The following is a 26,760-nucleotide window of genomic DNA, read 5'->3' on the forward strand; positions in this document are numbered from 1 at the left end:
ATTTTACATGAATGGTTATCAAGATTTATGTCTGCTGTTTATCATCCTTCAATAACAATGATGCATATGTAGAGCTCTATCTTCACACAATCACAGTAGCCTATATATACACCAGAATATATTCTTTTGAACAACATTCTGGAACAACATTCTGATACAATTTGAACAATATATGAAAAACTGTAATCAAAGTAAAGAAAGCAATCTCACCACAAGGTCCATTTGGTGGTTGTCCTGGGGCTTTCAATCATATCACATGATCTTCACCAGCAGATGGAGTTGCCCAGTTGTGGAATTGTAAATACGTCTGAGCATTTTTAGGACTTCTCATCCATGTGGGCTTAAAAGCTGAGGTTCAAAGTTCATTCTTTGAAAACAGCAGTTAAGAAAACAATCTTACCACATGATCCATTTAGCTGTCCTGCAGCTTTCTAACATGAGCTTTTTCTACATGCTCCCAGGCCTCTAAATGTAAAGCTGGAGACTTTTTCCATGTCTTTCTTTGAAATTTCTCATTTTCCGTGTACACTTTATAAAGTAAAGTATATCTTTATAGCACCTTTCTATGTATCACAAAGTGCTTCACAATAAAAGACAAAAGCAAGATAGAAAAAAACATATAATATAAAATATAATATAAAAGTAATAAATACATTAGGCTATGGATAAAATAAATAAATAAAGCAATGTAAAGGAAATAAACAGGTGGGTCAAAGCTGGAGAAAAGTTAAATTGGTAAAATGGTCAAGGTCCTGTTCAAACCAATAAGCAGGCACTTCCAAAGGTTGGATATAGAACACTATAATAGCACCTTGAGCCATCTTGCCTTTCTGATCCTATGTTAATATAGTTTGGTGAAGACAGTAGTAGAGAATCACAGAAAAATCATTAGAAAAAAACCTAATAGAAAGACGTAATCAAATCAACCGCTTTTAGCACTGAGCACATTGAAAAGTCTGCTAACTGGATATTCAGGGAGCAGCAGTCACACGGGAGAGAGTGCATCATATGAAGTTACTTTAGGAAATGGATATGACACAGATATAGGACAAGAGACACCCAGCGCCATCATAAAATTGTCATTTACTAAGAGCCAAGTGGCAACCAAACCGTCATGTTACATGACTTCTTGTCTGGCTGCGTTTCCTGAAGCTGGGAAATGGTGAACTGGAGATTGTTTGTTTGTTAACTGTTAACGACAGAAAGATACATAGACTTTTTTTGCGCAGTTCAGATTCCTCCAGATGTCTTCTCTTTGCCAGAGCTAGGACGGGGAAGAGTAAACAATCAGCCAGAGGAAAAGGGCTGCGGTTGCTCAGACGAAGTGTGGTAGCCCCTGAAGGTCAAAAGCATAACAACAAAACAACAAACCATATAGCACTGGCCTTCCCTAACATATAATCCTGTCAGTCTGCATTGGCACACATGGGCAGAAGAACATCAGACTGACAGGAGCCTCTATCACATGCCCTGGTGCCTGTTAGAGCATGTCGAGTCTAATCACACATGGACATGTGCATGTTGGCCCTCTCTGCTGACAGACAAACAGATATGGACATGACACAGCACTGTTATTTGTCAAATTTAGGATTTGATTTGAACTGTTTTCTGCTGGCCCCATTGTAAACTCTTCTTATCTCCATTGTCTACTTAGCACATACAAGTGAGTATATGAAACTTTCCTCTTCACTGGAGTTAGGATCATCTGCTGAGATGTGACAACATCAATTCACATAGACGTGTCTATGTTTCTGCAGATTATCCATTTCCCTCTTTACTGTAAAAAAAATGCTGTTGTTAAATGCTATGAGTGTTGAATTTACCAACACATACAAAATAATACTGTTTTCCACCATTGACAAGTAAGCAAAGGCAAGCTAGAGAGGAGCTCTGCTGTGCTGTTTACTCAGGCAGAAGTCCTGGTATGGCATTTGACAAGGCATGCCATTACCGCACATTATCTAAAGCCGCTGTAAATTGTGAGTCATCCCAGCAAGGGAATCCTGGGTTGAAGGCAAGGCAAGGCAAGGCAAGGCAGCTTTATTTGTATAGCACATTTCAGCAACAGGGTAATTCAAGTGCTTTACATAAAAACGATTAAAATACAAGAATAAAAGTTGCAGTGCAGTATAAGAAATTAAATATTACAGAGCAGTTAAAAACAGTTACAAATATAAAAGCAGATCAAATACGAGATTTTATGGTGCTAGTATGGGACAATGTATAAGCCGTTGCGCTATACACGTTATCCACCGCAATCCTTGCCATTCCCAGAACGGGCCAAGCCTGGTCTTACTTTTTAATTTCTTTTTATATTCTTATAGAGATTTTCATACAGTTTCAACAATGCAACTTCAGTATAAGAAATTATTAACTTAATTAAAAATTATTTAACAATTATTTAAAGAAAGGCAACATCAAAAACAAAGATCTTCAGCCTTCATTTAAAAGAACTGAGAGTTGCTGCGGACCTGCAGTTTTCTGGGAGTTAGTTCCAGATATGTGGAGCATAAAAAACTGAATGCTGCTTCCCCCTGTTTAGTTCTGACTCTGGGGACAGCAAGCAGACCTGTCCCAGACAACCTGAGAGGTCTGGGTGGTTCATAGCGTAGTAGCAGATCAGAAATGTATTTGGGACCTACACCATTTAGTGATTTATAAACCAGCAAAAGTATTTTGAAATCAATTCTTTGAGGCACTGGAAGCCAGTGTAAAGACTTCAGAACTGGAGTGATGTGATCCACTTTCTTGGTCTTAGTGAGGACTCGAGCAGAATGAATCAGCTGCAGATGTCTGATTTATTTTTTAGGGAGACCTGTAAAGACACTGTTACAGTAGTCAAGTCTACTGAAGATAAAAGCATGGGCAAGTTTTTTCCAAATCCTGCTGAGACATTAGGCCTTTAACCCTTGATATATTCTTAAGGTGGTAATAGGCTGACTTTCTTAATATGGCTGTTGAAATTCAGGTCTGAGTCCATAATTACACCAAGATTTCTGGCTTTGTCCGTTGTTTTTAACATTGTCGTTTGAAGCTGAGCGCTGACTTTTAATCGTTCCTCTTTTGCTCCAAAAACAACCACCTCAGTTTTTTCTTCATTTAATCTAAGAAAGTTGTGGCACATCCAGTTGTTAATTTGTTCAATGCACTTAGTCACTTTTTGTATTGAACTATAGTCCCCTGGCGATAAGGTTATGTAAATTTGTGTGTCCACATAACTATGGTAACTTATTTTGTTGTTTTCCATAATCTGAGCCAGTGGAAGCATGTAGATATTAAACATAAGAGGCCCCAGAACGGAGCCTTGGGAACTCCGCACGTCATATTTGTATGCTTCGATGTATAATTACCTATAGACACAAAGTAGTCCCTATTCTTTAAATAGGATTCAAACCAGTTTAGTACTGAGCCAGGAAGGCCAACCCAGTTTTCCAATCAGTTTAGTAATATGTCATGGTCGACCGTATAAAATGCAGCACTGAGATCAAGTAATACTAAGGCTGTAGTTTTGCCACTATCTGTGTTTAAGTAGATGTCATTAAAGACTTTAACAAGAGCTGTCTCAGTGCTGTGGTGTGGTCGAAAACCTGACTGGAAGGCATCAAAGAAATGAAGAGGATGCTTGTGAGGAAAATAGAGCAAAAACTGGGACCAAAGCACAGTTTTCAAAAAGAAGCAGGAAGAGGGCTACTTGTTCTCAGCAAAAGACACATAAACTGCTGCTCTGAAATAATATTTTATATCCCAAAATAGCACTTGAATGTCTAATTAGTCTAGTTATTGTTTTTTGGTCTGGTATTATCATGTTTAATCAAGTGATTAGGACTCAGGGTTTAGAGCTTTAGGACAACAATCTTAACATGTTCTTCCACAGAATGTGCATTTTGTTTGTTCTGTAAGGAGGAGGGGGGTCTCAGTCTGTCATCCTGTGTTATGTCCTCCATCCTTTCACCACCTGATCTACTTGATCCGATCTGCAGGCAGAAATGTACCCATGTCCCAAAGAAACGCCACACTCTGGTACACTGAAACCTACCAACCCCTCCTGCTCATATTTTGACTCAGATGGTTTTCCTAAACATGTTCTCACTCCTACAATACACACTTAAATGTGAAAGTGTTGCTGGATGGGAAGAATGATTCTTAATTAGATTAAAGCTGAAAATGTATAGTTCATATGGAATTAATTGTTTTCTTTTAGGGTCTTGGACATTAAAAATGACACAGTCGCCATCTTCTTGACAATATGCAATATAACATGTGTGTAACCAGTACTAGGTAATAACTATAGTATAGTAGATAATGAACATCTTATAAAAGGATTAAATGCAGTTGTAAAATTTCCTGGCATACTGTAGACGTTTCTTTACCAAGAGCGTTGAAGTAAAGTTAGATGTCTATCAGCATCACTATTCTATTTTTGATATTAAACCAAAAATTTAAAAAAGTGTTGAACTTGAGCAACAGATGCTCTGCAAGTGGAGCAAATTTGCTTTAAAATTGAAAGTAGCCTATCCGATTTCCGGCTCATCATAGATGCTGAATCACATTAAGTGTTGAATGACTTGACCAGATCAAGACATTGGTTTAAAGATCTTTGAAGATACAGTATCTGGTTCATCATAGGATTTTGTATTTCCTTATCTGGACCACAAGATGGCGTGAAGATATAGGCCTAGTGTTTCCATGTCAGGAAAACCTACAACAAGCACATGACTCCTGTCCCCATGTATTATAATGTATATGTCCCTGTTTGTTTTTCTATTTACATTGACGGTCTTGATAACATTTCTGTGGAGATTACATTACAATAAGTAGATCACGGCATTATGACTTTTTAGTCTAACATATTTACATTGAAGTTTAATTTGAAAGATGTGGACGACTATTCTTAATGTACAACTATATAATGGAGATTATACTCTGATTTTAATGCTAGAAATCTGTTTTTGCTATAATTATAAGCATGTTTCATTGACATTCGTGCCACCCGATGAGAGCTCTGCATGTGTGCCTTTAAGAGGCGTGTGCAAGAAGAGGTGGAGTGTCTGATCCACATCGCAGGGTAGCTACAAGCAGCACTCGGCTGATGGGAGGGTTGCCGCTTGCAGACAGGAGACAGGATCCATGGCAACAAACATGGCAGGTGGGAGTAACAAAAAAATATGAGGATAAATCTTTCTAAATTCTGTTTGTGTTTCTTTTGACAATATAGACTAAGCGAGGTAGTGACATATTGTAAAAAATGTCCTGTGTGGGACTGTTTGTGCTGTGTTTTAGAGGCAGAGACCCGTCAGAGGCTGCTGCGCACCGTTAAGAAGGAGGTGGGTGTTTTTCAGCTCAGCAGTTATCGGAAAAACAAACACGTTGGTTTGTATGAAGCTGTGTAATAGTTCATCCTGTGCACAGATAGGTGATCCCTAACAAACATCTGTATTTATGCCTACTGATGATGACACCTGAGATAAATGGCATGGATGCTCATCTGAATCGCAACCTCTTTGAAAATATGTTAAAACAAGCCTATACCAAATATTAGAATACTAATAGCAGTCTTTAAAGTATTGTTTGTTTGTTTTCCTTTAAAAAAAAATCCTTATATCTTAATCGCTGTTGCTTGTTTATGAGTGTTCGTGCTGCAGCTCAGTAATTATTCGGGTGGAGAAGCAGCATGAAGGAAACAGATTGTCTGTAGTCAGTGTTTGTGGTGTTTATGGGAGAGCAAACCATCAGCCTTCTGGTGGTTATTCACACTGTGTGTGTGTGTGTGTGTGTGTGTGTGTGTGTGTGTGTGTGTGTGTGTGTGTGTGTGTGTGTGTGTGTGTGATGCATATAATGAGTTAAATTGTGTTGAGTGGAAACAAATATGGAAGAGGCTCTGGTGGTTTGTTCAGCTGGTTTTCAGCACTTTATGTCACTCATCATCATTTGAGGTTACTGCAGTAAAACAGAAGACCAGAGTTCAGCAGAGACATTGCTACCATTTAGTCTGTCTGACATTCAAACCTTGAATGAGGTTCATCCTTGTGAATGGTCTTTTTCAGAAACATTACAGGAGTCTTTTGCTGTAGATGTTCGGTACCAAACTCTGGAAAAATGACATTAGGTTAATGAATGCTTGCATAAAGATCTCAGGTGACCTGTGTAAAAATGTCACTTGTCATCATTTTACATAGAAACAGATAGTGATGATGCTGAGATGCAATTTGTATGAGCATCCATTTGGAGGAACAAGATGATTTGTTAACTATTTCTATTGGCTGTTTTTTTTCCTATAGTAAACTAATTTCTACACCAGCTAAATAATAATTTTCTGGACCTGCTTATTATCGCTTAATCATCTCTTATGATCTTTATCTGATATGAAGTGTCATGAAGTCCAGCACTTTTGGATTGTAGCTGTCAAAAATTTCAAACATATTTGGGAGTTTTCATGTGCACTTAGACCACAGGGTTGGGTTGTACTAGCTATTCAGAAATCCATCACTAAGTTTGTTCTTCACACGTTCTTACAACTAGCTATTTTCAAACTAGTGATTTACTAAATCAGATTACCATTAAAAAGAAATGCCTGAGTAAAGACATTATAGTAAATTGGTTGCTAAGAAACGTTTATAGCGCTGTCCAATCAAAAGCATTTAATCATGCAAATGGGTCACTGCAGCATCACTGGCTCTAAGATAACTTACAACAAGGAATAGTTTGGGGTGACCTCCAACTCGCACAGCAGAGAGTGCGCCCCATGTAGGCTGAGTCCTTTGCAGCAGCCTGGGTTCGAACCCAACTGGCGGTGTCTTCAAGCTATCCTATCAATTAAAGGCCATAAAAGCCCAAAAAATAATCTTTAAAATATAAATAGTATTAGGGGGCGAGAGATATATTAAACTTACCAGACAATCCTTTGTAAATGTATGTATCTATTTTGCTTAAATAGAGAGCCGAAGTCACGCCCTTCTACTTCCGGTCCATGGGACCTATCTTTCAAAAAAATGGTATTGAACGGGGAGAGGCAAATTATTTTTTGATCCCGTTTGAATTGAGCCATGGATTACAAATATGATGTTCGTCAATTTAAATGATAATTTTTCAACCAAAGAAAGTCTCAGTTAGCCGTAGATTTTAAGCAAAAGAACAAGCGAGATCCTCTGCTCATTTGGGTAACTTAGCTTCAGCGAGACGTCATCCATGTGACTGTGAAGTGTGTAGTCTTTCTAATTACATATTTTCACAGTCTTATACTTCAACAGTTTAACAATAAACTGAGACTTTCTTGACTTGCAAAAATATTTATTGAACTTATGAACATCATGTGTAATTCATGGCTCAGTTCAAACGGGATAAAAAAAATAATTTGTCTTTCCATTCACTACCGTTAGGTTCATTTTTTTCCGAGTTAAGGTCCCATGGCGGTCCAACGGAAGGGGAGGGACTTCGCCTCTCTATATGCATAAATGGAAAAACGTTGGCATAATGTTTTGTAATTTGAGGTACATTGTGTTTTTTGTTTATATACGTTTTTATCATTATTTAACAGAATTTTGATCTATCTATCTATGGTCTATGTTGACCAAAACTGATTTTACTCTTGTATCTAAACTGGCTTACTGAGCCTAACTTATACTGTATATTAGCTTTGCCAGATCAGGTCCGTTAGCTACCCAACAGTTACCGTGGTTACCTGACCTTTACTGCGGTTAAATATTTAGTACCCTAATCAGTTCTATGTAAAAACTTATGTTAGTTTGTGTGGTGAAACATGTTTTAATTTGGTATTTGTTGCATTAAATATCCACTTAGTAACTGTTGACACCTTTGCTATAATTAGGTTTAGTTTGAACTAAAGTACCTAAGTAATTTAGTAACAGCTGGTGCAACTGGCAGGAAACTTAAACTCTCCACTGAACCACAGAATTATAATAAGAACATTATTTAAGTATTCACTGCAATGTGAATGAATATTTAAAAGTTGAGCCAATTCAGGTTCAAACTAACTAACTATAGTACATCCACTGTATTGAGGATAGAGGATAGTTAATTCATTTTTTTTAAATTAACATCAGCTTGGCTGATATGTGTGCCACTCCATTGTGTCTACATTTACCTATAGTAGTGTTTACTTTGTGGTCACTACTGTTGAGTTTTTTGTTACCCTCTGTTTGTTCAAGGAAGGTTTTTTCAAAATCAACAGTAGTTTTAAAGGAACAGAGAGTGTTAGTCATTTTCCTGGCCAGATTTATACCCGTCCAAACCACTTTGTTTAACATACTTCTGTTAACAATTGATGGATTTATTTCATTAGTTTAATCTCAGCTCTGCCTCATAAATTACAAGACTTTATTTCTGACGGAGACAAAACAAAGAAGAAAAAAAATCACATCCTGGATCTTGTGAAAGGAGGAATGAAAGGACTTTGGTTTGAATTGTTTTCCTCCGAGTACTGTTTGCAGTCTTATCAGTGGAAACCAGACCCTTTCCATGATTAAACCTGCCTCCTGTGTGCTGATATGGTCTCACTGGGATTCACTGGCGGTGGCTCTTTTACTGTTTACCACTTGATGGAGTCTGTGGATGGAAGAACACAGTATGATAGCTCACTGTATTCACAGACAGCACTTCATAATCAGCATTAATCTTGATTGAAGTTAACAAAGAATTTAAATTTATTTGTAGGGATTTTTCTGATATCTATCCCCCTTAAAGGAACGACAGATGTGTAGTTTTTACTGTTTTCCCGTTAGTTTATAAGTATTATTACTCTGTGTGGGTTATGCCATATGGTGTCTCTTTGCTGTGTGTTCTCACACTCTCTTTGTCCAGCTGGTTATGTGCCACCAGTCTGCTAAGATATACCTGGATGTGGGCCATTATCCAGAGAGCGCAGGACGTCTGTAGCAATAGAATTATCTTCTGGCACAAATTGGTTTGAATGAGATCTCTTTTTTGCCGTAGCTTTGATACAGAACCCCTCTCAGTCTATCTCCATCTCTCCATCTTGCTCTGATCGTGCCTCTGAATTGTGTGCTCCTCCCTCTGTCTTTTGTATAGCACACATTCACACAAACCAAACACACACCTGTGTTTGCTAAAGGAGAGAGAGAGAGAGAGAGAGAGAGAGAGAGAGAGAGAGAGAGAGAGAGAGAGAGAGAGAGAGAGAGAGAGAGAGAGAGAGAGAGAGAGAGAGAGAGAGAGAGAGAGAGATGCACCATTTACTTTGCTGTGTACTTACTCAGGATAAGGTTTCAGGCAGTGGAGTGTAAGATAATCCACCAGTCTTGTTCTGTAATTTCTGTTTAATAAAGATTTTCTGATTCCTGGTATAGGATGTTGAGAGAAAACATTAATACAGGGTTGATTTATACTGCAGGAACAAGCCACAGGGAAATCCTCAAATATTGTTGTCAAAGATACTGATAGAGATTATTACTATACTATTCTACTCTGGTTGACCTTTCTAGGTTAATGCATTCATAATCAGGTATTTGGTTTATGAATGAGATAGGATTACCTGGCGAGTTTGTACACCACTTATAATCAAACTGAACTGCTAGGTGCTGTTGGCAGTTCAGTTTAATACTATGCAGCAGTTGCAGCAGCAGCAGGGACTACAGGTGGAAATTAGCAATTGTTGCTATAACCTGGCCTAAGACATATTCTCTTGTTTAACAAGTTTAATTTTTATTTGTGCATTGTCCCTGTTTCAAATAAATCAATTTCCAATTTATGGTCAGAGTGCTCAGAAAAAAATGAAAATTGAACATGAAGAAAATCATGTGACGTGAACAAAAACTTCAGAACAACTTCTGAATGGACCCTGTGGTGAGCAATTGCCTTGTCAACTCTTCCAGACAGTGTTGTGGTTGCATTGGTTTTGTGGTGGAATCATGTTTACTTTAATGGTTGGTCAGTCTGCTGATTCGTTATTAAAGGTGCAGTATGTAATATGGTATGTAATACTGGCAGCTAGCGGTTAAAATAGTTACTGCACTACCAATTAAAAATACTGGAGAGTCGTTTCCCCCGCTCCCTCCTGCCCAGACTCGAAGTTCACGGGGGTTGCCAGGCTGAGACCGCAGCATTCACAACAATGTTGCTAGATGCTTTTCTCACATAGCCAGACATTACTCCACAGCACAGCTGAGTAGCTAATGGTAGATGCTGGCTATATTGACAGTCATAAAAGCCCGTGCTCACGTGGAGCTCTGTAACCAACTGACAGACACACTTTTTTGGCTTAAAATTACAGTATGAACCGCTAAAACACCCTCACTGTCCTCTCCACACGCCAGTCAGGCACACTTCCTCGGCTTAGAATTACTATACGAAACGCTAAAAATACCACTACCTTGCCGACGGAACACACTTCATTGGCTTAGAATTACGGCAACAATCGCTAAACACACTGCAAACTCAAAGTCCTCTCTTTCCGATTTACAGCCCCCCTCTCGTGGTTTAAAATAACTCACCGTTGTCGGCTCCAGCCGCTGAACTACACGCTGTAAACAGCCATGGGCTGCTTGCCTGGTCCTCCCGGTAACGTTAACAGTTTGCAGGGTTAGCATGGCGGCATTAGCCAGGACCAGTCGGGATCACTTTACTGGCTATGTCTCAATTGTTTTTGCGAGTAACCAACTCGGTTACTCTAGCTATATGTGAGTACACAAATGTTGAAATGACAAAAATGCCCGTCCCTAGTAGCTGTAATAAATTAGCCTGAAGCTAATGCTTACCTGTTCAGGAGAAAATAAGCCAACTCTGCGTCCTTTTGGGATCTAAGCTGTCTCCATCTTTCAAATACATCTCCAATATTTACCAGGGGTTTGTTACGTCTCTGGTCACGCAACTGTTAGAAACATGCTGTTTTCTTTTTTTTTATGTCATGTAGAATCTATCTCCGTTGATCCTGTTCGTTTGTTTGCTGCTTTCATGGCTGTACTACCGTTACAGCTGTAGCGTGCTGGGTTTACGTTTTTACAGGTATATCTGGCAACCCGGCCTGCCTGTCAAACTGGGCCGTTGATAACAACACACAGATCAAAACATAAACATAAATTCCGTCACGGAATGTAAATTTCAAAAAGAAAAAATACTGAAATTAGCATTGTTGTCAGAAAAGATAGTATTTCAGTTTAACATGTTTCCTTAATATCTGATGAGGCATTGGTGTCATTTTTGGATTTATTATAGTACAAATTTTACATATTGGACCTTTAAATTGTTATTCAAATAATAGTTTTAATTCAGATGTGTAACTTTAAGGTAGCTCTATGCATGGATTAACATGCATATCCAATGATCTTTTTTGCCTCATGCATGCCTCAGTGGCCACAGAGATGATAAATAATGAAGGGTGGATGTTAATGAATGGGGCTTTCTCTTTGGCTCTTATTTCTTGGCTCTGCTGTTGCAGGAGTTAATTGGAATACTTTGAGGATATTTTATCAATCTGGCTGATTTTATCTGTAAATTCTAGGGTAAATATATTTTGTCATGGCATTTTTTTGTTGATATGGCTATATATATATATATATATATATATATATATATATATATATATATATATATATATATATATATATATATATATATATATATATATATATATATATATATATATATATATATATATATAGATATATATATATATATATATATATATATATATATATATATATATATATATATATATATATATATATATATATATATATATATATATATATATATATATAGATATATAGATACATATAAATAAAAGACGACATCACAGTATATCAAGATATTATTAGTTACTGTAGTTTGGGAGCATGCAATAATCTTTGTTTATTTCGGTGATGAATGAATTTTGTTGACGCATCTTCTTAGGCGGAGGTGATCCACTGTGAGACACGTGCTGTCTCCATAGAAACCTGCAGGTAGTCTGAGCTCAGACACTTCGCCATTTGAATTCCCCAGAGGCCTGATCTGTAGCCCAGATAAAGAGATGAGAAAAACACAAGCGCCTGCGTCCTCAAGTTGGCAAATGAATCAGTTTCCTGTATGTCAGGTGCACTCAGAAAGACAATTGGCGCATATAGTCCCCTGCTATGTGTGTGAAGGCTTCATTTAAGTGTGATCGTGAGCGGAGCGGGTGTGCATCACATCAGACTGGCACTGTCTCTGTTGTCTCTGTGTTGGCAGCATGAATCATTTCTGTTGATGCTGAAGATAATGCTACTGATGCGAGAATGTCAAATTTGCGTGATGACTGCTGTCTAATTAGTGAATGTTTTTTTATATAAATGTTTTCATGGAGGCAGGGTTCTAGGCGCCATTTTTTTCTGAATGTTTTGTAAACGTTTTTGTCTTTTTTTCACAAGTGAGAGGAGATTATCTTGCATTAAGAGTGAGCGTGCATGCAGTGCTCAGTGGGCAGATTTTCCCAAGCACTGTCACCAAAAAACAAGTTGTTCTCTGCTTCCCAGTTAAATCTGAAATGTTTGGCTTAATGGTCTGTTTTATGGTTCTCCCTTTATTCAGGTGTTGCTTTTCGGAAAATAAACCGATGGATGTGTATTCATTTACATGTGTTTTTAGTTAATTTTTATACTTACAAGTAGGTTTGGGCATCATATACTACTTAACTTACATCACAGTACATATTCCACTGAAAGTTACAGGTTATCTGTGTACAGCAAGTAAACTAGATATAAAAATTATTGGTCCATAAAATTGAGCCCTAGTGGAAAATCTAACTTTATTTTCCGGAACGTTTTATGATAAAGCTGTAAATATCAAACCATTAAAATTAATATTGTTAGACAGCTGGCTGCTTCTTGACCACTGAACTGCTTCAAAGAGAAAATATTTATTCACGGCAACAAATTATTAAAATAGAGCAGAGGGAACGTCAACCACTGGCGCGAATAGCTGTGTGTGTGTGTGTGTGTGTGTGTGTGTGTGTGTGTGTGTGTGTGTGTGTGTGTGTGTGTGTGTGTGTGTGTGTGTGTGTGTGTGTGTGTGTGTGTGTGTGTGTGTGTGTGTGTGTGTGTGTGTGTGTGTGTGTAGAAGGTGAACTTAGCAGTGTAAAATGGTTGCTGTGGACAGACTCATTTCAGCAGGAAATTACAGCTATCTGCATGGCTGTGTCCGGAGGTTGATTTTCCCCATGTAGTTTGCAGAGCGGTGCCCACACAGGGGGACGTCTCCATAGCCACCGAAGGGATTGATTTATCAGTCTTCTTAACTATTGGTCTTTAGCTGTTATCAGGCCAACGGGGAGAGGAGCGCATTGCCGTGACAACAAAACCAAATTAATGAGTGTTACCTTGTGAGCATGTGTGTGTGACCTACTACATTTGTTTTTAAAAGAAGTTGGGTTTGCATGAATAGGATGTCATCAGCAACAAAATCAATTGTTCCTACTGCAGATTAATATAAAACTGTTCAGGAAAGGTGGTCTGTGATGGATGAACGCCCCTACCCTCCATTTATTTCCCCCTCCCCACCCCCCCACCCCTAAATGTACCACCACCATTTCCCAGTAGAAGTCCTTTGGATGAGAGCTGGTGACTCATCCACCAACTTAACATGCACTCTTCCCACTCAGTCTTTCTCTTCCTCTTAACTTTTCATCCCAGTTTACCCATGAGCCCTGCGTTCTCTTTCCATCATTTTACCTGCTATTCTCATACACATTTTTCAAGTTTTTATAGATTCTCGTAATTATATGTATTGTAATACTCTTACCAACAAGCCCCTCACAGATTGTGTGTGTGTGCGTGTGCGTGTGTGTGTGCGTGTGTGTGTGTGTGTGTGTGTGTGTGTGTGTGTGTGTGTGTGTGTGTGTGTGTGTGTGTGTGTGTGTGTGTGTGTGTGTGTGTGTGTGTGTGTGTGTGTGTGTGTGTGTGTGTGTGCCAGTTGTGGCATGTTAATGAATGAGTCATCGAGCATCTGCCATGTCATTGACAGGTGAAGCAGATTATGGAGGAAGCTGTCACCAGGAAATTTGTTCATGAAGACAGCAGCCATATTGTGTCCTTTTGTGGTGAGTAACCAAACATACAAATGAATCACACTGCTTTTGCTCATTTATAACCTCTTCAGCTTAACAATTCTGCAACACTGAAAATAGCCTGAGTGGTTTCGTTATTGAATAATTCCTGATAGACATAGATAGTTTTAGTTACTTGTATCACCTTTATATTGTAGTATTGAATCTGTTACCTTACAAGCACCTACTATTTGTAGGTTACTGTAACTATTTTCTGATTCATTTTAACCTGGTGATTTTCTTTCTCTACAGCAGCGGTGTCAAACTCAACTTCACTAAGGGCCACTATGGAAAATAAGAATCACATCAAGGGCCAGACATGTTTACTTTATTGATATACTTTTATTTAATCGAAAAAGTCAAATAACTTTGACTGTATTATTGCATGTGTCATATAGTCTTCTCACTTACAGTTTGGTCGACATAAAGTCCTTAAGAAGTCAGGAAAAAGTTCCTCAGCCATCATAGGAAAAAAAGCTCCCAAAAATGTCAGAAAAAGTGACGTTGGCAAAAGTGACAATGTCGGAAAAAGCGACAAAAACTAGGTAGGCCAAAATCTATTGTGAACCTAAATTGATATGCGGGCCGGGTCATAATCTGCGAGGGGCCGGATTTGGCCCGCGGGCCTTGAGTTTGACACATGTGCTCTACAGGAATTGCTTTGTTTATCTTTACACTAATTACTTGCATTTATATTTATCTCTTTTTTTATTTTCATCATACTGTCATTTATCTATTTACCTTGGTCACAAGTGATTTTACACGAAATACATTTAACTTTATTAGTCACCGGACACAATTAAATACACTCTGCAGCCATCTTAAGAAGAGAAGGTTACTCACAAATTCACTCAGAGTGAAATGTAAAGTTAGAGGTTTTACTTACCATTCCAGTTCTCCAAGTAGACAGCAATGATCCTTCCTTATTGCTTGTGGGAAAGCAAATAAAATACTGTAACATAACCAAATGAATGTAAACAAAATGGGAATGAATAGAACAAGAATTATTCACAATTACGAACAATCATTTGCATACAGAAATATTCTTAACAGTAATATACATGCAGTAGTATCTTACTTAGCAACACCAATCTTAGTCCATCAGAGGGGATTGAATAAAGTAGGTACTCCTTATTATTGGATTAGTTGTTCTATAATAGAGATCTTTTTCCAACAACAAGAATATGTTTTTTGTCATGCCCTTTTTTAATAGGGGAGGATGTTGAGATTTTAGCTGCTATATTAAATACAGGCCGTCAGCTCATTGACGTGAAGATCCACATCATCGGCATAATTTTTGTACAAGTGTAGAATTAGTGTGATTTACAGACATTAGACATTTAAAGTTCAATCTTTCACCAAATGTTATTGTCCTTGCCTCCAAATGGCACTAACAGAGTGCAGCATGATTACTGTGAGAAACACACTGCCCACATGCAGGTGCTCACACTCGTCAGATGTCTGGCTCAGTTCAGAGCTGTAATCAATAACAAGATATATTTGTGGATTTCCGTGTGAATAAAATGATTCCCAGCTTGCAGAAAATGTGATATTTTTACTAGCTGGAAGCCATGCTTGTAGACTAAGACTGCTCCTAACTTATATGATGAGACTCTCAGAAAGCCATTGAAATGTAAGAAAATGTATTTATAAGTGAACAATGATAAAACCTTCCCTTGACAAAGACTCTTATTACCATGTAGAAAAATACTGCAAATAAGTCGTTCATCTTACTGCTGGGTATATATATGGAAGAAGGTGCACCAACATACATGTTAGGTCTCAGTAGGCCTGTGTGCTCTGTATTGTTATTGCTTAGTGTGGCGATGGGCAACACCACTATATTTAGTAACAAATAGTGAGAAATATAAATCTGCATTAGTGTAAGACACACTTTCACCAACTGTTGTCAGAACAACACATAACACACACAAAGGCTACTGTCAAAGTGACCCACAACTTAATATCATCATTTCACACACATATAAGCTCACTAAAAACAACAACAACAAAGTGAATCTGAATAGTCTAAAGAGGCAGAAGTTCAACGTGAGTCCCAAATTTCTTGCTGCAATCAAGTCTATGTAGAATCTATTTTGTGTGAAGTAAGATCACTACCTCATGATATCCAAGTATTTTTGGAGGGTTGTGAAAATAATTAGTCACGGAACACCGATTTTTATTGTGTATGTGCTTTATGTGTTTCCATTAGTGATTTCATGTCTGTGTGTCATCAGTATTCTTGGCCTGCAGTCTGGACATTATACGTTGGATCATCTAACAGTCTGTTTTAAATGCTGCTGGTCAGCCTGAGGCTATCTTTCTTCTTCTACTACAATACGTCCCAGTGGACGGGATGGTAGTAGTAGAAGATGACCCCTACCCCGAGTCAAGATGCCCACTCCCATGCCCTTGTTTTGCTGTCAGCCAGCTTCCTCCTCCTTTTGACTCCTCCTGTGATCCTTATAGTGGATCTTCTTGCTACACATCCTCTTTCAGCTGTGTTCTGTTTAGAGATCAGAGTGAGTGGAGGATGAGAGAGTAGCACGGCCAGCTAACCGGGGAGCAATTAACCTCCACTATCATGGCTACTTTGATGGGCTTGACAACATGACCAAAAAAACGAATTTGAAATGATAGAAAAGAAAAGAATATTGTATGTAAATGTGAAGGAAACTGGTGGTGCAGCATCATACATATTTCAGTCTGCAGCTAATGGCTGTTTTTATTGCTGATTAATCTAGCAATTACTCAGCTATCAACTGACTAATCATTCTGAAATGGCAAAGCCATGACATGAAACAGAAGCTGTAATCAGTAAATGTCTGTTTTTATCATAGTAGATCAAAAACACGAATGATAAATATCATATCAATGAATTGACTTATTGACTAATCATTTCAGCGCTGCCGTTGTTAAGACTGTTGGTGCCTTTGGCTGCTGTGAGTAAAGTGTGGGTCAGTCTCTATCCAAGAGTCTCTTAATGCACTCAGTTGCCACAGATACAGGATGATTAGAGGCAATTTTCTGTGTTAGCTGTTTGTACCAGGAAGGACCACACAAAGGACTGGTCCTACTGACATAATGCTCATTTTCTTGTCACTGCTGTTTGTGATTATTGTTGTAGGGAAATGGTTCAGATAAATTTCATTACAGAATAAGACAACAGGTTTCCTGTTCCATCTGCCTGCCTTGTGTCTCATACTGAACACTTTATGTTTTTTATTTATATTTACTCTACAGTGAACAAATTTCCCAGGTGTAGGATAAACAAAGTATTGTTTGTAACACTGCCACTGATTCTGTTGTTCATTTCAGAACTGTGGATAGACAGTAGCTCACAAATGGTTTAAAGGTTTGGGAGTTGCTTTATTTTGCACTTATGCCATCTGAGACTAGTCAGCCAAAACAATGAGAGTAAAGAGGATGAACTATATTTGGAGACCTTTTTAATGTTACGCTTTGTTCTGACATTTAGCTTCTTGCTCTTATAATGATGTGGAGGGGAAAAAAAGCAGCACAGAGAGATAAGGAGCAAAATGCAGGAAGAGAGGGAGATGAAAAAAAATCAGTGAAGATGGACACATTTTAATAAAAAGAAAACTGAAAGTTGATGTCTGTGATGACACTGTTATTCCCCCGGGTGGAAGCAAAATCCTGTTAATAGCAGTGACAGATGTACTGAGAGATAGGATGGAGGCAGGCAGGAGAGAAGCTTTGAAGGAGTGAGGATGATGGAAGAGAGAGATTGTGATGCTGATGAGCTGCTGCCACCCCTCCCTCTGCTCGTCTCTCCCAGGGCTCGGTAGCTCCATCAACAGGGGTTGCCATGGCAGCGCCAGCCTTCCCCCTGACCCCATATGAACAGAGCCACGGGATTAGTCCTGAAAGAGAACTCAAATGTCAACACAGCTCCAGGCTCTGCCACGTAGGCCTTAGAGAGAAGAGGGGTGTCTGTTTTTCTGCACAGTCGAGTGATTGTGCATTGTGCAAGTGTGTCATCGTGTCATCGACTTGTGTCCACAATCCATTTAGCAAATTGGCAGTCTTTAATCTAGCAATCAATGAACACAAAACACTTCTCCTAAAAGTCTAGCAGAATGGTTTGATTATGTAGCCAAAACATACACAACCCACAATTCAAGATCTATATGTACCATATATATACCAGTTGCCACAAGCTTAATTTCATATTTAAGTGCACAGTGTCTAACTTTGTGTACACATATACACTTAATTAAACACATAATATAGTAGATACGGACTGTGCAGAATGGCGGATGGTGATAAAACTCAGTTGACATCTGACATGTTGTGCATTGTTGCTATTGTATATTGTGCCCGGACTCCCTAGAAAGCAGTATGGACACTAAGTGGATTATCCTGGTTAAATAAAGTTTATTTGAAGTTGATGTATGACGTGCTAAGACAAATATTTTGTGCCACAAAACTGCACACAGAACTGATATTTTTTATTTATATTTTTTTACCAATGATTCACCTAAATATTTTTAGTTTGGTACTGCTGACGGCGACTACATCATATCCGTTTCCAGCAAAACAGATCGAAAGCAGAAAATTCAGAAAATACGTGTTATGTTTTTCTTTACAAATGAAATAAATGTCAGACTGACATGGGATGTGCATTCTTCTTAGAAAACAGTTTTTAGAAATGTCTCATGATATATTCTCTCTCGAAGCGTATTATTCAACTTTTGTTTTTGTTAAAGAAGGAAAAGATAATCGCAATACTCAATAATATCAAATCGCAATAAAATTAATCAGCAGTTGGTGGAGACCAAAACAGAGCTAAAAGGAGAGTGAATATTGGACTAAGCTTTGGTCTCCTTTATTTATATGCTGTTCCAGTGTACAGTATAAGTAAAGTACACTTAAGTAACTTTTGTCCAACCACGTGTTTGTGTCCACACAGCTGCAGTGGAGGCATGTGTTCTGCATGGGCTGAAACGGCGAGCAGCAGGCTTTCTGCGTAGCAACAAGATAGCTGCACTCTTCATGAAAGTGGGGAAGAGCTTCGTCCCAGCTGAGGAGCTGTGTAGGAAGGCCCAGGAGCTCGAGCAGATCATCGAGACAAAGTGAGAGAGAGACACACATGTCACAGCTCGTTCTCACACATCACAGCAGACTTTAAAGCTTACTTCAAAGCCTTGTGGGAGTGAAGGCACTGAAAACAAATAGCTGTCTGCTTACTTGAAGGGCTGTTTTTATTATGAAAAGCTTCTAAATAATTCATGTTTATGAGCTTCTATGAATCATGAATCACTGATGCTATTAGTGTCATGCAGATGCAGTTTTACTTAATGGAATTTTTAAACCATGGTATACTTGTTTTGTTGATATTAAAACTCTCTCCTGCAGACGAAGTCAAAGCTTGCAAAGTCAAGACAGCCTTCGCAAGATGCCCCGACTGCCCAGCCTCACCCAACAGGGAGTCAGGAACCTGTGGATCCGGACGGCTCTATTTGACAAGGTGCTGGACAAGATTGTCCTCTACCTGGTGGAGAACAGCAGGTGTGTTGAGAAGGGTCAATAAAACGGCAACTGTTTGTGCTACAGGAACTCTATGTCCCCTCAAAATCCCCCTTTCACATTTGTCTTTTAGTAAATACTACGAGAAAGAGGCTGTTCTAATGGACCCTGTGGACGGACCTATCCTTGCTTCTTTGTTAGGTGATTATATGTGACATCGCAAGCATTTGTGTCTTTCAATGTAATCGAGCAACATGTGCCAAACTCTGGACTGGGCTCATGTTTACATCAAATTGTGAGATCATGGTGGTCATAGATACAAGTTTAGCAGAATTTTAAATTTTTCAGTAAACAAGTTGTTGCTGGACCAGTATTCTATTCAAGTATATTATGGTACTCTGTTTTAAATTGTTCTCACAATTTGTACTCATAGCCATCTTTGCTTTTTGCTTGTGAATTATTAAATAATCTTGCACCTTCAAGTCCCTGGGGGGAAAAAAAGCATTGTGGGATGAAAAAAATCTCTATTTGAACTAGCCACTACCTGTTGACTTCTTTAATCTGAAATGAAGGGTAACAAGTAGACACAATTTATTTTAAGGGTTACAAGCCAAACATCTTGAAAACTACTGCTCTAAACTATTATAAAAGTATTTCTGTACCTATATGGTGGATCAAAAGGGAGCCCATCTGAGGCCTATTATGGTACATCTCTGAAAAATCCGCCTTTTATTACAAAAATCTACTCCTTCTATTGCTCTATCTTTGAGTGTGCTTATTCATTTTTAAGATAATCGGATGCTGATCACTGGTTAACGAAATCTTATAGCTAGTGTCTGCACTATGTAACTGTTCACCTTCACTGTGACAGTTGGACCTTGTGCTTTGGAGTACACTAAGATGAAGACAGCAGACCACTTCTGGACAGACCCGTCTGCCGACGAGTTGGTGCAAAGACATCGCATCCATGGGGGCCACTGCAGACAGGATTCTCCCACTAAGAGGCCTGCACTGTGTGTGAGTATTAAAACTTGTGATAGATGAACATGCAGAATTAGTGCCAGGCAATTAGTTTATTTTTCCACATTTCTATAGCAGGCAGAGTTTTAGTTGGTGCGTCTGATCCTTTTCATTCCCTTCTGAGATGCTGCCTGCCTGATTGGAGAGGACCTGCTAAGATTACTGCATGAAGTAAAGCCCAGCGTGTCCCAGGCGAAAGAACAGGCAGTGTATCTGAGACCTTCACACTTGTTCAGTCTTCATCAGTAAGGCTGGGTATCGGTCAAAACATTTAGATACCGTGAATTTCATACCGGTTCCTGAATGATACTTTTTTCAATTCCAATTTTATGAAATCCATAACAAGAAGAAATAACATTACACATTACGGTAGATTCGTTTTTTTAGCTCCTTTACACCTATGAGAAGCCTCTCAAAATACAACAACACACACACGTGAGCCCTGTCTTTGTGTGTAACGCAGTGTTTTTCCTGCATGCCTCTACAACGTTAGACAGCCAATCAACAGCATTATTAGATCTTGGTAGAAGCATGCTGCATTCTTATTGGCTCACTGACGCTGATGAGATTTACTCCTTAGGTATTGAAATTTGGTATTGAATGACAAGGCATTTTTCGATACTCAATACTATGGAGGCAATTCAGTTGGTGCCTAAAAGTATCGAAGTTCGGTACCCAGTCCTATTCTTCAGTGAACCAGGTCAACTCGGCCTATCTTACAGCACCAAAATGCTCTTTACTGTTGAGTGGTGATGCATATTTATGTGTGTCTATTCCAAGCAAAATTAGACTGGTCTTTGGCATCAGTAACAAGGGAGAGTGCACTGGTGCACATGAATGAATCTTTTCTTGAGTCAAGTGGAAAAAGAAGATCTTATTTATGAAAAATAACTATACTGTGACTGGCCATCTGTAATTTATTCTGCAAAGATTGTCCTCAGTTTAGCACTGGCTTACAATGATGGATCTCTGATGTGATATATTTTATGTCTGTGGGATGTAGATCCAGAAGCGGCACTCCAGCAGCAGCATGGATGAACGCCCTTCCCCCTCGCCATCAGCTCGTGAATATGTGGAGTCGCTGCATCAAAACAGCAGGGTGACCCTACTGTTTGGCAAAAACAATGTGCTTGTACAACCGGTAATTGTCTGATGCCTCTTAATCACTTATAGATTAGTGTCACATTGCCAGACCTATCTCAACAGTGTTGTGTCAGCGCTGGAGTATGGTCTGGAGTATGCTGCAATAGCTGTTTATGTGTGCTATTAATGTAAATTCATGCTCAAAACTGCCTTACTTAGCATTTTCATCGCCACCAACAATGCAGTCTTCTTCAGGCTTATATATTGATATTTCTTATTACAGTTATTGCATCAAATGAATGCATCCATCCTTGTGGTTGTTTCAGAGGGACGACATGGAGGCTATCCCAGGTTACCTGTCTCTGCACCAGAATGCTGATCTCATGACCCTGAAATGGACACCGAACCAGCTCATGAATGGCTCTGTTGGAGACTTGGACTACGAACGCAGGTGCAAAATTATACAGCTGCAAATGGATTATGATTATGGTGATTGTGTCTGTCTACAAAGCCTGCCTTCTCATACAAGAATATCTAACATGTAACACTCTGCCATATATGTTTCGTTCTTTTGTCTGCTGTTTGTGTAACTTGTGTTACTGAATAATTCAGTGTGTTTGTGTGTGGCTCAGGGGCTCAGTATGCAGAGTCAATGCTGATGATCTGATGAGGCTTGTTTTCAGCACACCAGCAGCCAGCAGATGGTTTATTGACTGAGACACTGTCTGACATCTCTCAAACCCACAAACCGTGTTATGTTCCTGTGCCTGTGCATGGTTCCTCTCACCCAACACATTGATTATTGCATTAGCCAACTCTGCTCCTGCTCGTCTGTGAGCACCCTCCCGGCTACTCTCTTTATTAGCCATAAAATTAATGTTCCTTGAAATTTTGATTCACCCAGATTCACTTTCTCTATGGATTTGCTTTTCACTGTTAGCTGGTGATCCACCCGGTGTGCTAAGACTAGTCTGGGTTGTTATTTTGTTCACAATGTATTTGATTTAATGTTTTTCAGTGTATACTGGGACTATGCCATGACGATCCCTCTAGGGGAAATAGTTTACTTGCACTGTCATCAACAAGGTGGGTCCTCACAAACCTTTACCATCATACCACAATCTTAACTCAGTGTTTGCTTGTTATTACTGCTATTGCTGCTTCTATCACTGTCTTATGTAATCACAGCTGATAAATACAATGGCATGAATAATCCAACAAAGAAATCATCTTCTGTGTATCTCCTGCAGTTGACAGTGGGGGGACGGTGGTGCTGGTCAGTCAGGATGGGATCCAAAGACCTCCACTTCGCTTCCCCAGAGGAGGCCACTTGCTCCAGTTCCTCTCCTGCCTGGAGAACGGCCTGCTTCCCCACGGCCTGCTGGACCCTCCACTCTGGTCCCAGAGGGGAAAGGTCAGCACAGAAGGTCTTTCTTTAACGTCGCTCCCTGGCTTAACATCCAGGACACAAATTACGCATAAAAGGAAAAAGAATGCGAAACCAGCCTTATTGTTCTGTCTGCACAACCACACGAAAAGTGTCTACTTAAATGAATGGATGTTATTCTTGGACTGTGAGTAGCTTTGTATCTGCAGCTAAACAGAATAATAAAAACCACCCCTGCATGTTCAGCCACTATTAATAAGCTTAATCATGCAGACACTCATCATCTTTAACTCATATGGATGGCTTAGTTGGGCTTTAATGGTTGAGAATTTGTTGTTGTCTGCATTAGTTTAATATCAGTTATATTCTCATCGCAGGGGAAGGTGTTTCCCAAGCTGCGGAACAGGGTTCCTCAGGGATCTGGATCCTCAGACTCGGTCTCAGATAAGGAGGAGGACGAGGCCACAGACTATGTCTTCCGCATCCTCTTTCCAAACAGCCAGTCAGAGTTTGGTGAGATTCCCTCTAGAAAAGCAAATAGATATGAGCAGCGCACCACAGGCCTCTCCAGATTGTTGCATTTTTATGAAAATGTTACACATTGTTCGTTACAGTGACTGTAACCCATCCTCCCCATCTGACTTCCTCCCTCTCCCTTCAACTGGGCGGACAGGCCCCCTCGAAAACAGGGACCCTGGTTGTACCCAAGAGGTCCTGCAGCTGTCCTGACGAATCCCCCTCACTCACAGGAAGCAGCTGTAACACTGTCACACCTCGGCTCGTCTGTCCTTCTGTCAGCTTGCTTTAACTCTCTGAATCTAATATCCTCCTGGCCTGTCCCAAGCCTTTGGCAAAATGTATTGAAGTGTCTCGTTATTAAAGCCCCTCCCACTCCCTGCCGCCCCTTGTCACCTTTTTTTACTGCATTACAGCGCAGTAATCTTTTAACAGCTGATGGGTGGATAACTGATTGATCAAATATGATTTATGAATTGAGAAAGGCTCTTGCTCAATTGATATTTCTTTTTATACAGTAATGCTGTAATTGAAGTGAATTGAATTGAATATGACGACTTCATGCTTTCAAATTGTGCAGATTGCGTAAATGTTTTTGTTATGCTTTATCTTTGCTCTAACAGGAATCAAGCACAAACCAATCGTACTCTTTCTGAAGCGCCTTTAGCAGATCACAATTAATGAGCATAATTCTGCTTATGCAAAGTGTGTTCAGCTGTGTCCAAATCATCTAAGTACAAATGTAATTGTTGTAGAAAGCCTAAGCAGCATAATGCTTTTTAAGTGACAATGACGATGTGTGTGTTTGTGTGTGTGCATGTTGCAGTGAGTCCTCCAGACTTGATGGATCAGGGAGCTACAATGTGGCATCCCACTCTCAGGAAGTCCTCGTGTTCCTCTTGTTCTCCGGGGAGCTTCTCCGATGGGGCGATGCCCAAGGGGTGCAACCATGAGAGGTAAGAGATAAGTACGCTTCAAGCTACACTGAGTTGCATTACTTTGTTACAGGGAAACTGCTAAAGACCCAAAGACACAAACCGAACATCCCTCAGTGTCGACCAGAAATCCTCAACAACACAGACGGAACTGGGAAAGGAGCAAAGATGCAAGAAGCGTAGCAATTACCCAGAAGACAATTATGTGACATTTACCAAACTGACATGAGAATGTATTTGGAAAATGAGGTGATAAGCCACGCAGATAAAATGGTTGAAGGCTATGAAAAAGACAAGCCTCTGGGCCAGTTTGTTCTCTATGGCAGCTCAATAGGTAATAATTTAAATGATAAAGGGTTAGACCCAACACTGTAATTAACTCTACATTAGATACAGTATCTCAGGACAATATGAGTAACTTGTCATGCACTAGGTGATTAGTTAAATAATAGTCTTTTAAGGAAAGAGAAGAAAAAGGTGTTTCCTCCCTGTTAGTAAAATGCTCTGTGCTGTATCTTCCTGCAGGGCTCCTCTGAAGCTGCTATGCGACAACATGAAGAATCAGATCATCTCTCGGGCTTTTTATGGCTGTATGTGATTCCTTATTGTTTATACTGTAAAGCCTTAAATATTGGTTTATATTGATGTTCACTATGAAGAAATATGCAAAGCCATTAGGTAATGGAAAACTGTATTGTCAACCAGGGTTAGCATACTGCCGTCACCTGTCCACTGTGCGTACACACCTGTCCGCTCTCGTCAATCACGCCATTGTGGCGCCCGACGTGCCTCGTGATGCCTGCAAAGGACTCACCACAGACGTGTGGCAGGCGTTTCTCCAGGACTGCACAGTAAGCATCGCTGGTGTCACAGCAACAGAAACTTCACATTCATACACACACACCCACACACACACACACACACACACACACACACACACACACACACACACACACACACACACACACACACATGCATGACCACTCCAAAGCTCTCTCATCCATATTCATCCTCTGCTAATCATGTGGCTCACACCATTAGTCTCACACACATTTACATGTTTTATAAGCATTTTTTTTTAAACGGTTTGTTTTTTGTAAATCATAATACTAATGTAAAATTCTGATTGTTATTAGGGTAGCCACTCAGAAAAGTCACTCAATTAACTAAAACTGTGAAACAGTAGTTTGACAACAACAAAAAAGGTCCACCTCCTTGATTTTTCCTTGAGCTTTTAGCTTCATCTCATGATTAGTGTAAAAGTATTACTCTACACTTTGAGGTACCCTATAAAACCGATAATCTGTATCAAAATGGAACATATATGGAGAGACACAACATAACACTTTAAATGCTAAATTAAACAATAGATTACAGGTTAGTAACAGCTGTGGACAGTTGTTTTTCATCTGGACGTTATTTACATATGAATGTGTTTTTCATTTATCTTACTGTAAAGTAAATAAAAAAAATAATGAGCACATACATACTATATAATAGAGGTTGGGCGATGCACCAGTGCCTGTATCTCCATCTACCACCCTCTTGGATGCATTAATTATTACCTGCATTGACAGCAAAAGCTACTCTGTCTACAGGCTGCCATGCTGTTAATGCTGTTGTTTTGAAGCACTATTGAATGTTTTAAACATGAAGGTAGAGATAATTGTCTTTTTAAAATGAAGGGGGGAAATCCAAAGATTGATCAAAAACAAGTACTTTTGTCTTGTGTCTTCAGGCATACGAGGAGAAGGAGCTGCTTCGTCTGGTCTACTTCGGTGGCGTGGACGCCTCGCTGCGTAAAGAGGTGTGGCCTTTCCTGCTGGGTCATTACCAGTTTGGAATGTCAGAAACTGAGAGAAAGGAGGTTTGTAGTTTCCACAATCATGGCTTTGCGTCTTAAGCATTTTCAAACTGAACCGCTGACCCTCTGATCACTTCCCCCTCACCCCAGGTGGATGAACAGGTCCGAGTGTGCTACCACCAGACCATGCGTGAGTGGCTCGGCTGCGAGGAGATTGTCCGCCAGCGGGAGAAGGAGCAGCATGCTGCAGCATTAGCAAAGTGTTCCTCTGGAGCGAGCATGGACATCTCCAGTCAGAAGATGATCCACCACAACTCCACTGTCAGCAATGAGGTGAAGCAGTAACACACACTTATATTTGGAGCTTGACCCATGCTTGGATCTTTTTACCATTATTTTTCCTGCAACTTTACAAAATTGCAGTGCTAAGTCTCCAGAGTACCCCTTTGATGTGAGCACAGAACATGAGCCAACGTATGATAAGATTGCATGTAAA

General features: G+C 39.5%; 1 protein-coding gene and 1 long non-coding RNA gene across 3 annotated transcripts in view; one reads left to right on the plus strand and one right to left on the minus strand.

The window, feature by feature from the left end:
* Positions 1 to 5,075: 5,075 nt before the first annotated feature.
* The window catches only part of sgsm1a (small G protein signaling modulator 1a), a 28,248-nt gene continuing 6,563 nt past the window's right edge, over positions 5,076 to 26,760 (plus strand). For both annotated transcript variants that reach the window (XM_028577961.1, XM_028577962.1), the window contains exons 1-17: positions 5,076 to 5,146; positions 5,281 to 5,324; positions 13,948 to 14,023; positions 18,963 to 19,125; positions 19,409 to 19,561; positions 19,653 to 19,720; positions 20,391 to 20,536; positions 21,543 to 21,680; positions 21,949 to 22,073; positions 22,641 to 22,708; positions 22,873 to 23,036; positions 23,387 to 23,522; positions 24,352 to 24,481; positions 24,986 to 25,050; positions 25,166 to 25,311; positions 26,199 to 26,327; positions 26,415 to 26,597. In XM_028577961.1, the coding sequence (XP_028433762.1) occupies positions 5,128 to 5,146; positions 5,281 to 5,324; positions 13,948 to 14,023; positions 18,963 to 19,125; positions 19,409 to 19,561; positions 19,653 to 19,720; positions 20,391 to 20,536; positions 21,543 to 21,680; positions 21,949 to 22,073; positions 22,641 to 22,708; positions 22,873 to 23,036; positions 23,387 to 23,522; positions 24,352 to 24,481; positions 24,986 to 25,050; positions 25,166 to 25,311; positions 26,199 to 26,327; positions 26,415 to 26,597 (1,953 nt within the window). In that variant the 5' untranslated portion in view covers positions 5,076 to 5,127. The remainder of the gene's footprint in view (positions 5,147 to 5,280; positions 5,325 to 13,947; positions 14,024 to 18,962; positions 19,126 to 19,408; positions 19,562 to 19,652; positions 19,721 to 20,390; positions 20,537 to 21,542; positions 21,681 to 21,948; positions 22,074 to 22,640; positions 22,709 to 22,872; positions 23,037 to 23,386; positions 23,523 to 24,351; positions 24,482 to 24,985; positions 25,051 to 25,165; positions 25,312 to 26,198; positions 26,328 to 26,414; positions 26,598 to 26,760) is intronic.
* LOC114555518 (uncharacterized) lies at positions 8,272 to 9,078 on the minus strand. Its single transcript, XR_003692568.1, has 2 exons — positions 8,851 to 9,078; positions 8,272 to 8,562 (listed from the first exon to the last, which is right to left on the minus strand). It is a non-coding gene; the product is annotated as an uncharacterized LOC114555518 (long non-coding RNA).

The sequence above is a fragment of the Perca flavescens genome, chromosome 5 (genome assembly GCF_004354835.1).
Source record: "Perca flavescens isolate YP-PL-M2 chromosome 5, PFLA_1.0, whole genome shotgun sequence".
Lineage (NCBI taxonomy): Eukaryota > Metazoa > Chordata > Actinopteri > Perciformes > Percidae > Perca > Perca flavescens.